At 41.5% G+C, this 12,674-nt stretch overlaps 1 protein-coding gene across 1 annotated transcript; it reads right to left on the bottom strand.

The window, feature by feature from the left end:
* Nucleotides 1-1,142: 1,142 nt before the first annotated feature.
* Nucleotides 1,143-12,663, bottom strand: pex1 (peroxisomal biogenesis factor 1). The gene is made up of 23 exons (XM_046059140.1): nt 12,468-12,663; nt 11,044-11,127; nt 10,565-10,679; nt 9,514-10,208; nt 9,286-9,405; nt 9,028-9,148; nt 8,755-8,861; nt 8,564-8,649; nt 8,346-8,478; nt 8,047-8,143; nt 7,785-7,955; nt 7,508-7,662; nt 7,098-7,284; nt 6,798-6,964; nt 5,640-5,774; nt 5,471-5,535; nt 5,179-5,321; nt 4,707-4,810; nt 4,377-4,553; nt 3,687-3,923; nt 2,862-3,056; nt 2,296-2,426; nt 1,143-1,477 (listed from the first exon to the last, which is right to left on the bottom strand). The coding sequence occupies exons 1-23, from the start codon at nt 12,573-12,575 to the stop codon at nt 1,393-1,395; spliced, it is 3,618 nt and encodes a 1,205-aa protein (XP_045915096.1). The 5' UTR covers nt 12,576-12,663; the 3' UTR covers nt 1,143-1,392.
* Between the last annotated feature and the right edge of the window lie 11 nt (nt 12,664-12,674).

The following is a 12,674-nucleotide window of genomic DNA, read 5'->3' as shown; positions in this document are numbered from 1 at the left end:
TAAATTGGCAGACAAAATGTTTCTGTACACTTCTGAATTCATTCTGCTGCTACCATCATCAGTTACATCATCAATAAATATTAATGAGCCTGTTCCAGAAGCAGCCATGCACGCCCAAGCCATGACATTACCTCCACCATGCTTCACAGATGAGGTTGTATGCTTTGGATCATAAGCAGTTCCTTTCTTTCTCCACACTTTGGCCTTTCCATCACTTTCGTAGAGATTGATCTTGGTCTCATCAGTCCATAAGACTGTGCTCCAGAACTTTTGCGGCTCATCTCTGTACTTCTTTGCAAATTTCAATCTGGCCTTCCGATTCTTCCTGCTGATGAGTGGTTTGCATCTTGTGGTGTGGCCTTTGTATTTCTGCTCTCCAAATCTTCTTCCAACAGTGGATTGTGATACCTTCACCCCTGCACTGTGGAGGTTGTTGGTGATGTCACCTACTGATGTTTTGGGGGTTTTCTTCACAGCTCTCACGATATTTCTGTCATCAACTACTGTTGTTTTCCTTGGCCGACCTGTTGGACGTCTGTTGCTCAGTACACCATAAGTTTCTTTCTTTTTCAGGACATTACAAATTGTTGTGCTTGCTATGCCCAATGTTTGTCCAATGGCTCTGGTCGATTTTCCTTCTTTTCTCAGCTTGACAATGGCTTGCTTTTCTCCCACTGACAGCTCTCTGGTCTTCATGTTGGTTTATCCTCTTTAACAGGAAATGCAGTCTTTAGGTTTGAACCACAGAGGAAAACTTAGACTAGTCATGCAGAGCTATTTAATGTTTGGACAATCAACCCAAAAGGCAACACCTGGGCAACAAGAAACATCCATCATTCATGTTCCAATAGTTTTGCTCACTTAAAAAACGGGTGGGTTCAAACAAAGGGTGGTATGTCCTGAGCTGTTTAACACAACTAGATGTGAATACCACGAAATGAGAGCTGAAATTCTGAACTCTTGTCTCATACTCATCTTTTGATCTTAAACACAGATTTCTTCAGTGAACAACAAAAACAAAGGAATTTGCCTTACCGTTCCAATACTTTTGGAGGGGACTGTATAATGCAGTGGCTGTAAACATAAAATTCAGTCAGACAAGTAATGCAGGCAATATTTGTACAATTTTTTTTTTTTATTATTTTAACAATACATAATTAATACTCTGACATTGTACATATGTACAGTAATTACATTTCAAGTAGATGAATGTCTCATTCATAATCAAGTCAGTAAGAAAAATTTAAACATTATTACATATTATTTATGTACATTGTCATCAATACTCTGGAACTGTTAAACCCCACTGATTGTTAAAGGACCAATTAATCATTGCTTTTTATTAATTATTATCACAATAACAAATTAGGAGTTTCAAACCAACATGTCTGATCAAGCTAAAGTCACACGTTGTCCAGGTTGAAATGTGACTGAGTGAAGAGATTTTCCGTCTTCTGCACCTCCAAATGCTTCATACCTTAAAACAAAAAAAGACTTATCAAAACAGTTTTATAACTACTACATGTAATATCTTAAAACTGTTAAGTTTTAAACAGGAGCAGCTGTGGCTCTGGAGGTTGAGCGGGTTGGCCGTTAATCGGAAGGTCGGCGGTTCAATCCCCAGCTCTCCCTGGTTACATGTCGAAGTGTCCTTGGGCAAGATACTGAACCCCCAGTGTATGAGTGTGAATGTTACTTTCCGTTTGAGCAGTTAGGCTCAGTGGATGCAGTGTAAAAGCGCTTTGAGTGGTCGAAAAGACTAGAAAGGTGCTATACAAGTACGGAACATTTAAGTTACCATAAAATTCCAACTTTGATAGATTAATCTAACATAAATAAGGACCTACATCATTGTCCTGAAGTTTTTTCTAACTTTAATAATATATTTATTCATTCACTTGACACGAGACAAATCAACAGACTGTGTGATTTCTTTTCTCCAGCTCAGCAACAAAGTAATTCAACTCAATAAAAAAATGCTGAATACTGTGAGAGGAATTATAATGATTCATATTCCTCTATTGCTGCTACTTAGCAACAGCTATGAAACACCAATTTTTCAAATGTTTTTCATTTCCTCCTGTAGGTGAGACTAAGTGACTCATTATATGCTTTATACATTTCACAGCCAATTGAACCTCGCTTTGTTCCAAAAATAAATGGACAGCTGTGAAACAATGTCTTTACTTCCTGTAGATTAAACTTTTTTTTTTTTTTTTGTTACAATGGTTTCGTATATCATCATAAGTGTCATTTGTATTGCCGTGCAGTGCAGTTCTGTGTCCTCACACTCACAGTTTTGTGTATCTGTTCCAGTCGGCTTTGCTAAGAGACGGTCTGGTCGCAGCCAGGGCGGAGATCACATGAGCCGGACGCAGCAGCAGGCCCGGCTGGGTGGAGGCTGTGTGCACCTGAACGCATTCCTCCTACACACACACACGTAATGTAGAATAGAATAAGCTAGTTTTAAATCAATAGAAAATTCTAATGAAATATATCAACAAGTATTATAGAATGTAACTGAATACTAAATATTGCTGTATTGAATGACAATGCACATACTGCTACACTCATTTGCACAGATCTAGTCTCAGAGACAAATGTTTCAGCCTTTTTTCCCCCCATGCATGGTTTGTGTAAGTTGTATATGTCGTGTAACTGTGACTTTTATTTTTGTTTTGATTTTATGTAAACCACTGCTACTGCAACTTCCCTTCAGGGATGAATAAAGTATCTATCTATTTATCTTGCTGTATTGAACAAAGCCGTATAGAAAGCGATGATATAAAATGGAAAATATAAAATAAATAATCAGAATACCACAGCATTTAGATATTTTCATGTCCACTGTTGTCACTTACGTTGGCTCTCCTGTAGTTGTTCTTGATGTTATTAATGTCTTGTTGTAGGCACTCCAGCTGCCCCGGACCGAGCTCTTCATACCCGCTCCGGAGGGAGGACATGTAGGCAGGAGGGTGTGAGCCACAAGAGTCACGAACTGACGCCCTTGTGAAGTCATGGGTCATGGAGTTGGATCCAGAGACGCACTGGGAGTTCTGCAGAGGAGAGAAAATGGAACAAAAACAAAAAACAGTTGGGAGAGAAATAACTGTTTCTAAACCATTGAGTCATAATGACAGAGGCCTGTGTTAATGTGTATGCATAACTGTGACAGGTATCAGTATCGCTGCAGAAGACTGAAGTCAGGACAGAATTGTAAAAATGACTTGTAGTTTTAGTTGGGAGGAATGTGGTGTAATGATTTGTTGATGGATTAAACAAATAAAATAAAGTGTGATAATTATATACCATTCTGCTTGATAAACAATGTATGTATAGTATTACTATATAGGGAATTCTTGGGCTTCTGTAAATAACATCAGAGTACAGTCTAGACCTGCTCTTTTATGAAAAGCGCTGTGAGAAAACTGTTGTTGTGATTTGGCGCTATATAAATAAAATTGAATTGAATTATTACATTACATAATATAAATTATCATGAATATCATGTATATAATTATATAGTCTGTTGTGTAGGAACTGGTGCATTGCATTTTAAGGATGGGGTGGGGTTTAAGACTAGGTTGATGTTTCATGTATGTTTTGATGTGTTGGTTAACTATGATTGTGCCTAAATGAAAATAAAATATAAAAGACTTTCTGGTTATTTTGCCAACACTGCTCACCAGTCCTGAAATCGGTGAATTCCCGAACTCTGACTCATAGGAGCTTCCAAAGTAGAGTCTCCAGACGTTGCTACGATGTTGTTCGTCTTCTGCTTGAAGCTGGCTTGGCTCCGGGAGAACCAAGGACTGGTCCAAGACCATGCCTGGGTCTCCCTCCCCTACTGAATCATCTGAACCACTGCTGGTGTTTGGGAAGATCATAGAGGACAGGCTCATGTCGCTGTCAGAGGTCAGCTCCTGATTATCACCCAGAAACAGAGGGCGAAAGTTTAAATACGCATGGGCTGCGAGGTGCCCAAAAACCATATGAACAAGCAAAGTGGCTTCACTGTGTAATTGCAGTTTAAGATAGATTAGATTTAAGCTCATTCTGCCTCTGGCAGCCTTTGCTGTTTAACATATTCAGTCATGTCCTTGTCAACCATAGTTGGGGATAAATTTGAATTATGTTGTAAACTGATAATGGACTAACCAGCAGAGCCACTCACACATGCTGAAATGCATACAAACCTCCTCATTTAATTAGCCTTGAGGGACGAAAAATTGCTTGGCTGTTTCAAAATGAACCATAAATAATTTGAAAATGGACTGGTCAACAGTTCCCTGCCTTCCTGCTTTGTTATCCTAAGGCAAGCCCATTTCAACACAATGAGCTCCTCAGTGACTGTCTTTTCGCTACAATAGACTTACATGCGGTGTGCTGGAGCCCAGGCTGTTGTGGATAGCCTCCAGCTGGGCGTTGTAAAGAAGGGCCTTCAGGTCTGCCCCAGTGAACTGCTCAGTCGATGCTGCCAGCTGCTCCAGGTCCACATCAGCAGCCAGGGCGACGCCAGCGCTCAGAGCCTTCAGGATCTCCACACGAGCTTCCTGGAAATATTGTCAATGGTTGGATTTAATACCAAGGAATCGTCGCTGAAGATTTCAGCACGGAGACATATCTAAATCACAGTGTAGTGTTATTAAAGTGTTATAAAATGATGATTGAAATGAAAGTGATTGACTGATTTCAATTCAACAGACCAGATCAGGAGCCGGGCAGTAGAGGGACTTGTCCAGTCGTCCAGGTCTCAGCAGGGCCGGGTCAATAAGATCTGGACGGCTGGTGGCTGCAAGCACATATACTCCTACAAACACAAGCAAGAAGGATTTTTATTTATTTAGATTAAATGGGGTAGTTTGTCATTTAGGGAAATACCTGTATGCATATCCACTTTCATGTCTGTCTAATAAATATGAAGCTGGAGAAAGCAGACGGTTAGCTTAGCTTAGCTAGCTGGAAGCAGGGGGAAACGGCTGGCCTGACTCCGTCCACAGGTAACATAATCTGCCTACCAACACCTCTAAAGCTCACTAATTACATGGACAGAGTCAGTCCAGCTGTTTCCAGTGTTTATGCTAAGCTAACCGGCAGCTGGTAGTAGTTTCATATTTACTATACAGACATGACAGGGGCATCACTGTTCTCATCTCTTTCCAGTAAAAAGTGACCCACCCTGCAGTCCCTCCACCCCGTCCAGCTGGGTGAGAAGCTGGTTGACCACACGGTCGGTTACGCCTGTGCTGTCGTGGCCCCTCCTGGGGGCCAGAGAGTCAAACTCATCGAAGAACAGGATGCATGGCTTGGCAGCTTGGGCCCTGGAGCAAACAGAGGAAAGGAAATTATTCCATGAATGGTTAGTGGAGCTTACAATTACTATAAATATTTGATGTAACTCATTATAACTAGCAACTATAAAGGTCTGCTGGAGTCATAAGAAAGTGAGTATGTGAAAATGTTCACTAACCTCTGGAAGACATCACGGACTCCCTGCTCACTTGCTCCAATGTACTTGCTCAGAAGTTCGGGTCCCTACAGAGAAGTAATTATGCTCTGTCACTGACGATACATTTGCCCTGATTAAAAAAAACAAGACAGTGCTCTTCTTTGACTATCAGAACCAAATCCCAGCCTACCTTGATGCTAATGAAGTTCATACCACTGTCTTTGGCCACAGCCCTGGCCAGCAGGGTCTTCCCTGTCCCAGGAGCTCCATACAGCAATATTCCTGAGCGATGGCGGATAGGGAGACTGGAGAACAGGATGGGGTACTGAAACACACAAAAGACCCACAATCAATTACTAAGAATTTTTTTTAAATTATATTTTATCTGTGTAAAAAAATTCTCACATCCATGTAAAATAAGAAAATATAGAAAAGTCTGATAATTTCCTGTATGGTGGTTATTTTTTTGCAAGTAGTTATTATTATAGTCATTTTTATATTATTAAGCCTAGATAACTTTAATCAAGGGTAAACTTTATTTGGCCAACAAGGCGCCGTGAAGAAGACTACACAAAACAATGACTACATACTAACTTTGAGGTATCCTCTATTGTATGAAGTGCACTTTCTTCTAAAAAGAACAGTGAATGTGTTATAAGACTTGTGCATAAAAGTGTTGGCGTACTCTGCCCTGAAGGCCATGGGTCAGGTTTGAAACAAAACAATTGCAACAGAAAGACTGAAGAATACGAGGGCTGGCAGCATCAAAAATTACACAACACAAATAGATCAAATCAAAACATGCAATCACAAGACAACAAATACAAGACATGGAAGTAACTAATATGTAATCAGAAAAAAGTGAAGTTAAGTTGGAACTTGAAAACTCAGTTTTAAATGGGGAAATGATCCGCTGAATCAAATCACCATCATTTATCACATCTTTCGATCCAACATCATAAACATATTTAAACATATTTATTGTTCTTTATGAAACACAATGAAATAAACTGATTATTTGGAATTTAAAGTTAACTTAATTAGTGATGAAAGTCCTTGTTAATTTGACTTTAAATAAATAAGTTTTGGATTAAAGTCCATTAGTGTTCAGTTTTTTTAATTGTACATTCATCATTCAAACTGCTATCACTCCCACTTGTGTTGAGACTACAAATAGCTCATCTTTACAATAATCAACAGCAATTATGGTGAAAAGATCATTGGTGATAAATGCATTGTCATCACATTCACGTTTATTATTTAATTGTATTACCTCTGTTCCTTCTGGTGTTTCCATCTGACTGAGAACATACCTGGCTGTCTTGTGATTAGTTACACTGATACTGACCTTAGCAGGGAGCAGTATGGTGTCCATTAGCTGCTGTCGCACCTCCCTCAGCCCCCCCACCTTCTCCAGCCCAACTCCACTTGGGGTGTGGAGGTCTGCACCCCAAAGCGAGGGGGGCGTAAATCCCTTGAGAGCCTGAACAAAGTCCCTCCACAACAGACACACACCTGAGAGACACGGAACGCAAAAAAATAATGTGAAGGTGGCATAATAAACTAGCATTAGCTTAACACACCTGGAAGTGCTTAACTTTAAATAAACAACATGAAACTTTATTACGTAGCCAAAGTATTTTGGTACCGTGGTCACTGTGTCCTCTTTGCACAGTGTTGGCATGCACAGCCCGTTCCAACAGTAGTCCTAGGTCTTGGGGCGTGTATCCCTCTGTTTCCTTGGCAACAGCTTCCAGGTCTAGAGTCTGTAAGGTCTCCCCAGATAGGCTGGTTTTTCTGAGGATCAGGTGGCGCAGGATTTCTGCTCTTTGAGCCTATAAGGGATAGCAAACAAGATGGCTGTTGGTTTTTACTTTTTACCTTACCAGTGAGTGCATGTCTGCGTGTGAGTGTGTGTGTCTGTCTGCGTGTGAGTGTGTGTGTGTCTGTCTGCGTGTCTGCGTGTGAGTGTGTGTGTGTGTGTGTGTGTGTGTGTGTGCGTGTGTGTGTGTGTGTGTGTGTGTGTGTGTCCGCATGTGCGTGCGTGTGTGTGTCGACCTGGTCTGGTGGCTGGATGTGCACAAAGCCCTGGATGAAGTGGGACCCCTGCACCTCGGTCAGGGAGGAGTGGAGGGAGTGCTCACTCTGGCTGGTGATGATCAGACATAACAGACTGGAGTGAACCACCACCTCATCCACCGCATCCTTCAGACCTGCAGCCACAGACAGACGAGAGGAATCAGCTTCAAGGTCTGGAATCATTTTCAAGCCTATCTGTGAGCATGAAAACAGAAATCCCCCCAAAGACATACAAAATAAAGAAGGAATGTTTTACTCTGGGCAATGTGCTGCTGCAGCAGAGCCTCTGGGCCATGCTCATGTTCTGGTGAGTTTGGTGCCCCAGTTATATGGTCCAGGTCATCGAGGAGAACAACAGAAGGCTGCCTCCACTCCGACTGTTCAAAAATATCCTGCAGCATCTGTCTCACTGTTTCTGTCCTTTTGCCTGAAGAGAAAAATCACAATTCCTGTAATGATAAATCCATTCAGCTACTTTTCTTTGACACAAACTATGTTCATGGAGTTAATCTGTTAACCTTGTAGCTTTTTGCAGTCCACCACCTCCACATGTGCATCCAGATCTTCTCTAGCTTTTCTACAGAGGGCTCGAGACAGAGTACTCTTTCCACTTCCCTATGAGGATACATAACAACAAGTTAACATATTATACAAAACAATATTGTTAGGGATAAGAATGCATTACAGTATGTTGTTACTTTGCTGTCTGACGACAAAATCAGCACTCTACATCAATTCTTTTCTATTTTAATTTAATCTCTGTAAAGTGTAGAAAATTTTGTGTTGTGAGTAGTATTATGGTAATGTAAAGAGATACCTTAGCACCAGTGATAAGTAGAGCTCCTCCAATGAGTCCCCGCCCAGTCGTACCAAACTCTCGTGAGAGGGGACTACCCAGAAGGCTGTGGGAGATGAACTCAAAACCAGTCCTACTGAGCTCATCTATCCCACTGGAGAAAGACAAAGGAGTGAGACATACAGAGAGAAATGTATGCTGACAAAGATACACAAGCTAACAAATAGCAACACACGTACCCAAGAATACTGAGGGAGGGAAGCTCTGGGTTGGCCGTTTCAGTGACAGATTTCACAGCTGTCACGGTCACTGGCTTTCTGTCAACCTGTAGGTTGAAAACATGGCAGCACCACAGAGGGTTTGACAGAACCCACAGGATAAAAATTGCATGCAGCAATCCATCAAGCATATTCAATATTAACATGTGTACCTGTATGTCTCCCTTCTGGACAACAGCAGATGCTAGTAAAAACAGCTGATCTGGAGGGTCACTCTCCGGTTCTGGTTTCAGCACAGTTAAAGCAAACTCTAACTTTGCTATAAAAATGAAATAATAAAAATAAGAATGTTTTGTTGCAGCTCTAAGTACTGTATTTAAGTAATGCATTTTAATATGTGCATAATTAGGATTTTTAGTCTCTCTGGTATTCAGTATATTGGTAATTTTAAAAGAACTTATAAAAGAAAAGTACAAATGAATCACCATCAGTTCCATGTAGGAGGATGTTGCCAGACCGTGCAGTCAGACAGGCTAAAGGTTCGTGACTCTGAGTGTGCAGCCAACCAAGGAAAGCTGTCTGGATCTCATCATCATCCTCCTCAGGCTGAAGAAATCACATGGACACAAGGGAAAGGGGTAGATTAAATCTTACGCACCACTGACAAATTAGCGATTTGAGGACTAACAGTTGAATAAATGAAATGAAAAAGAATCTCTTTACACCACACTGTAACCACTCACCAGTGGTTTCAGGGGCTGCAGGCGAATAGAGGAGGCTACTTTGATAGTTGATTTGACTGGCTTAATTCTAATTGTTGAATGTGGGATGATATTCAACCTCATAGTCAGGGGCTGTGGGATCTGAAAATCACATTTTTTATAAGAGATATATTACGGCATATAAAGAAGCAGAGGACCCATATTAATCACAGGTTAAAGTGGACAAATGGAACAAGACTTAATACTCACCCATACCCTTCCACTGTGGATCTCTCCCTTGCTGCGACTTATCTCCTTGCCTACTAGCTTCTCAGTACTATGGCACACCACCCTGACCACCATGGCTTCCTCTTCTTTCATCTCCTCTCCTTCACCCACAGTAGCAGCAACTTTACTAATTCCTGCGGCCTTCTTCTTCTCCATGGCCTGCTTGGCTTTGTCCCTCGCTTCTTTAGGGGAGACAACTTTGGAAAGCAGGCCATAAGTCACTGGAGACTGACCTCCTCCAGCTAGCCCAGCATTCATTCCATGGCTCCAAGGAAATAAATGAATGACACCAGTTGCAACGTGGCTTATAGTGGAAAGAGAGTCTGGAGGTGCACCGCACACTCTGTAGACAGAGTCAGTGAGGAGGGCAGGGACTTCGGGTACAGGTGGCAGCTCTTTAACTGGGTTATAAGTACCCGTTATCATATAGCGTAGCAGGCTCTTCAGGTCAGCTATGCCACCCCACTGGTGGCTTTGAGGAAAAGGGGAGGGACTTTCTAATGACTTTCCTGATTGAGAGGAAAGATCCATACTTTGCTGTCTGTGGAAATGCTGCTTCTCGCCGGTTCTCTCAGAAGAATCACTGAGGTTACCAATTCCAGCGCAGCTCTTAGCGGAGACAACTAGTTCTGTGAACTGCTCCAAGCGACCATACGGAACAGATGGTAAAAGCGATGCTGCACGGAGTTAAAAACAGATCATACTATGTTCATTTATATTGTCCCTCGGTAGGACCAATACAGAAAATTTAATCATAAGCAGTTGAACTATTGCTTAAGTTAGTAGGCTTAACTAGTGGAAACCACAGACCAACACAATGTTTTAGCATTATTAGGCCTACATAATGGAACATTACATTACATTTTGGTCTTCATAAATATGTCTTTCAGAGCACTGACACAAACTCTACAGGCATCAGCGTGCATGTTCAGTATCTTCTCCCCATTCATTTCTCAGTTTGGAAGAACACAAGGCAGATTTAAAACAATATTTGGTACTGACAAAAGACAATAATTATTGTATTAACTCTGACCTATTCTGATGTAGATAACTGTGTGGCTGTTCACCCACACAGGAAACACGGCATCTTGGAAAACCACTCTGATCTGATCCAACAGCTGCTGCTCCAGCGTGGCACTGTGGAGCTCCTGGGGGTGTCAGTCACAGAAAACAGATGAAAAAAATATTGTTTCATGTGGTTTGGGGCCACAAATCTGTCCCTGGTGTATTCCTTTGTAGTGGCAGGTTATTAAATTTATATACTTTAATAATGCTTGCTGTACCTGCCGCAGTGTTTATAGCTCATTTAGAACTGATAGTCAGTTGTACCCAAAGGAGTGCCCCTCTATTGGAAATGTACTTACTGGTTGGATATAAGGGCTCTGTGTATAGTCCAGCCTTTTAACTGATGTACTTTTCACTTTTTTCGGAGTACATTCTTACACAAGTAATTTTACTAGTACTCTTTCCATCCCTGGCTACAAATTACTGTAAGTCACTAGGCTCACCCACCAAGATTTCCCAGTCATCAGATGACAGAGGCTCCACAAACACTTGATGCACTGATGAGACCTGGTGACATGGTCTCAGGAAGCCCTGAGGGAAACCACACAACCATTCAGTCAATACAAACACTTAGTCTGTATTCACTGTCAAAAGACTGTCAGGATGTATCACACAGAGATTATCTTCCTCCTTTGTCTGCCAGCAAACAGTTTCTCCTTGTTTTGCACAGCCCAAGCAATCAATGACAGAACTAACAAGTTTGATTCCTTCCAACCATAATCTATACCAGTTTATTCGTGCAGGGTCACGTGGGGCTGCAGCCAATCCCAGCTGATACGGGGCGAGAGGCAGGGTACACCCTGGACAGGTCGTCAGTCCATCACAGGGCACATAGAAATGAACAACCACTCACACTCGCACATTTACACCTAAGGGCAATTTAAAGACACCAATTTTCCTTTCAACCTGTATGTCTTTGGATGGTGGGAGGAAACCGGAGCACCCGGAGAGAACCCACGCAGACATGAGAAGAACATGCAAACTCCACACAGCAAGGCCTGGGACGACCAAGGTTCGAACCCACCTTCTTGCTGTGAGGCAACAATCCTAACCATTGCAGGGTTGAACCAATAATTCTCAAATAGAAAAGGAGAAAAGTTTGTGCAATTGTCATGGGGACTATCTCGCGCTCCTTCAAATTATTCCACACAATTGTCATCTAAAAAGATAATGGTCTTTATGGATTTATAAAGATGCTAATAGATCACAGTAAAACAAGATGCAAGACCATGCAGTACCCAGTCTCCTGTTTCATCTCAAACATAAAGTTTTGTCACCACCAAGTGAGATTGCAAGGGAACTACTACAGAAATTGTCAAGTGAAATTGGAATAATAGTTGAAAATACTGGCATCTTTGATAAGAATGTTTTTTATCTGCTTCCCGATATGTGTTAACAGTGAATATTGCATAAACTGTTATGAAAGCAAATAAGAACCTACATGCATTAAATTTCCCATTTCTTCTGCTGACATCACTCAACTCTTTTCTGCCCCCTTATGTTGACAGATGCCTTTTTTCTGACTGACATACAGTCAGTTAAGTGTGTCCAGTCTTCTGGTAGATCACTCAGAAGATGTCTTCAGCAGGCCTTTCATGTGGCCCTAAACAGTTTATGTTAAGGGGCACGTAGACATAATGAGCCTATAGCCTTGAGTACTTTCGCAATGTAAACAATGGGAGACAGCTTTGACAGCTTTTTAAAATGTCTCAGAAATTAACTGACAGCAATATTAAATCTGGTTTTTTTTTTAAAGGAAACGAACAGCACATGTTAAACATTTTTGTAAACAGGCTTCTGCCTGAACGGTGTTTAACTAAACTTCCACTAGCTAAGTTAGCTGGCACTGACAGTTAGCTGAGCTAACTTACCTCGTTCAGGGAAAGATGCGACACCAACTTGGAGGGGAGATGAAGAAAGCAGTTTTTCGTGTTGCTAAAAACAACAGTTACGGGTTGGATGCCTTGGTTACTGAACATAATTTTCACATAGCCTGTTCTCTTCTGTAAATGCAAGGTAGGTTGCTCTGCTAACGTGTTATGTGTAACAAACTCTTACTCCATTGATGTGCTCTGAGC

The sequence above is a fragment of the Micropterus dolomieu genome, linkage group LG09, assembly GCF_021292245.1.
Source record: "Micropterus dolomieu isolate WLL.071019.BEF.003 ecotype Adirondacks linkage group LG09, ASM2129224v1, whole genome shotgun sequence".
NCBI lineage: Eukaryota > Metazoa > Chordata > Actinopteri > Centrarchiformes > Centrarchidae > Micropterus > Micropterus dolomieu.
Note: the sequence above shows the minus strand (reverse complement) of the source record. Positions and strands in the feature narration are given on the sequence as shown.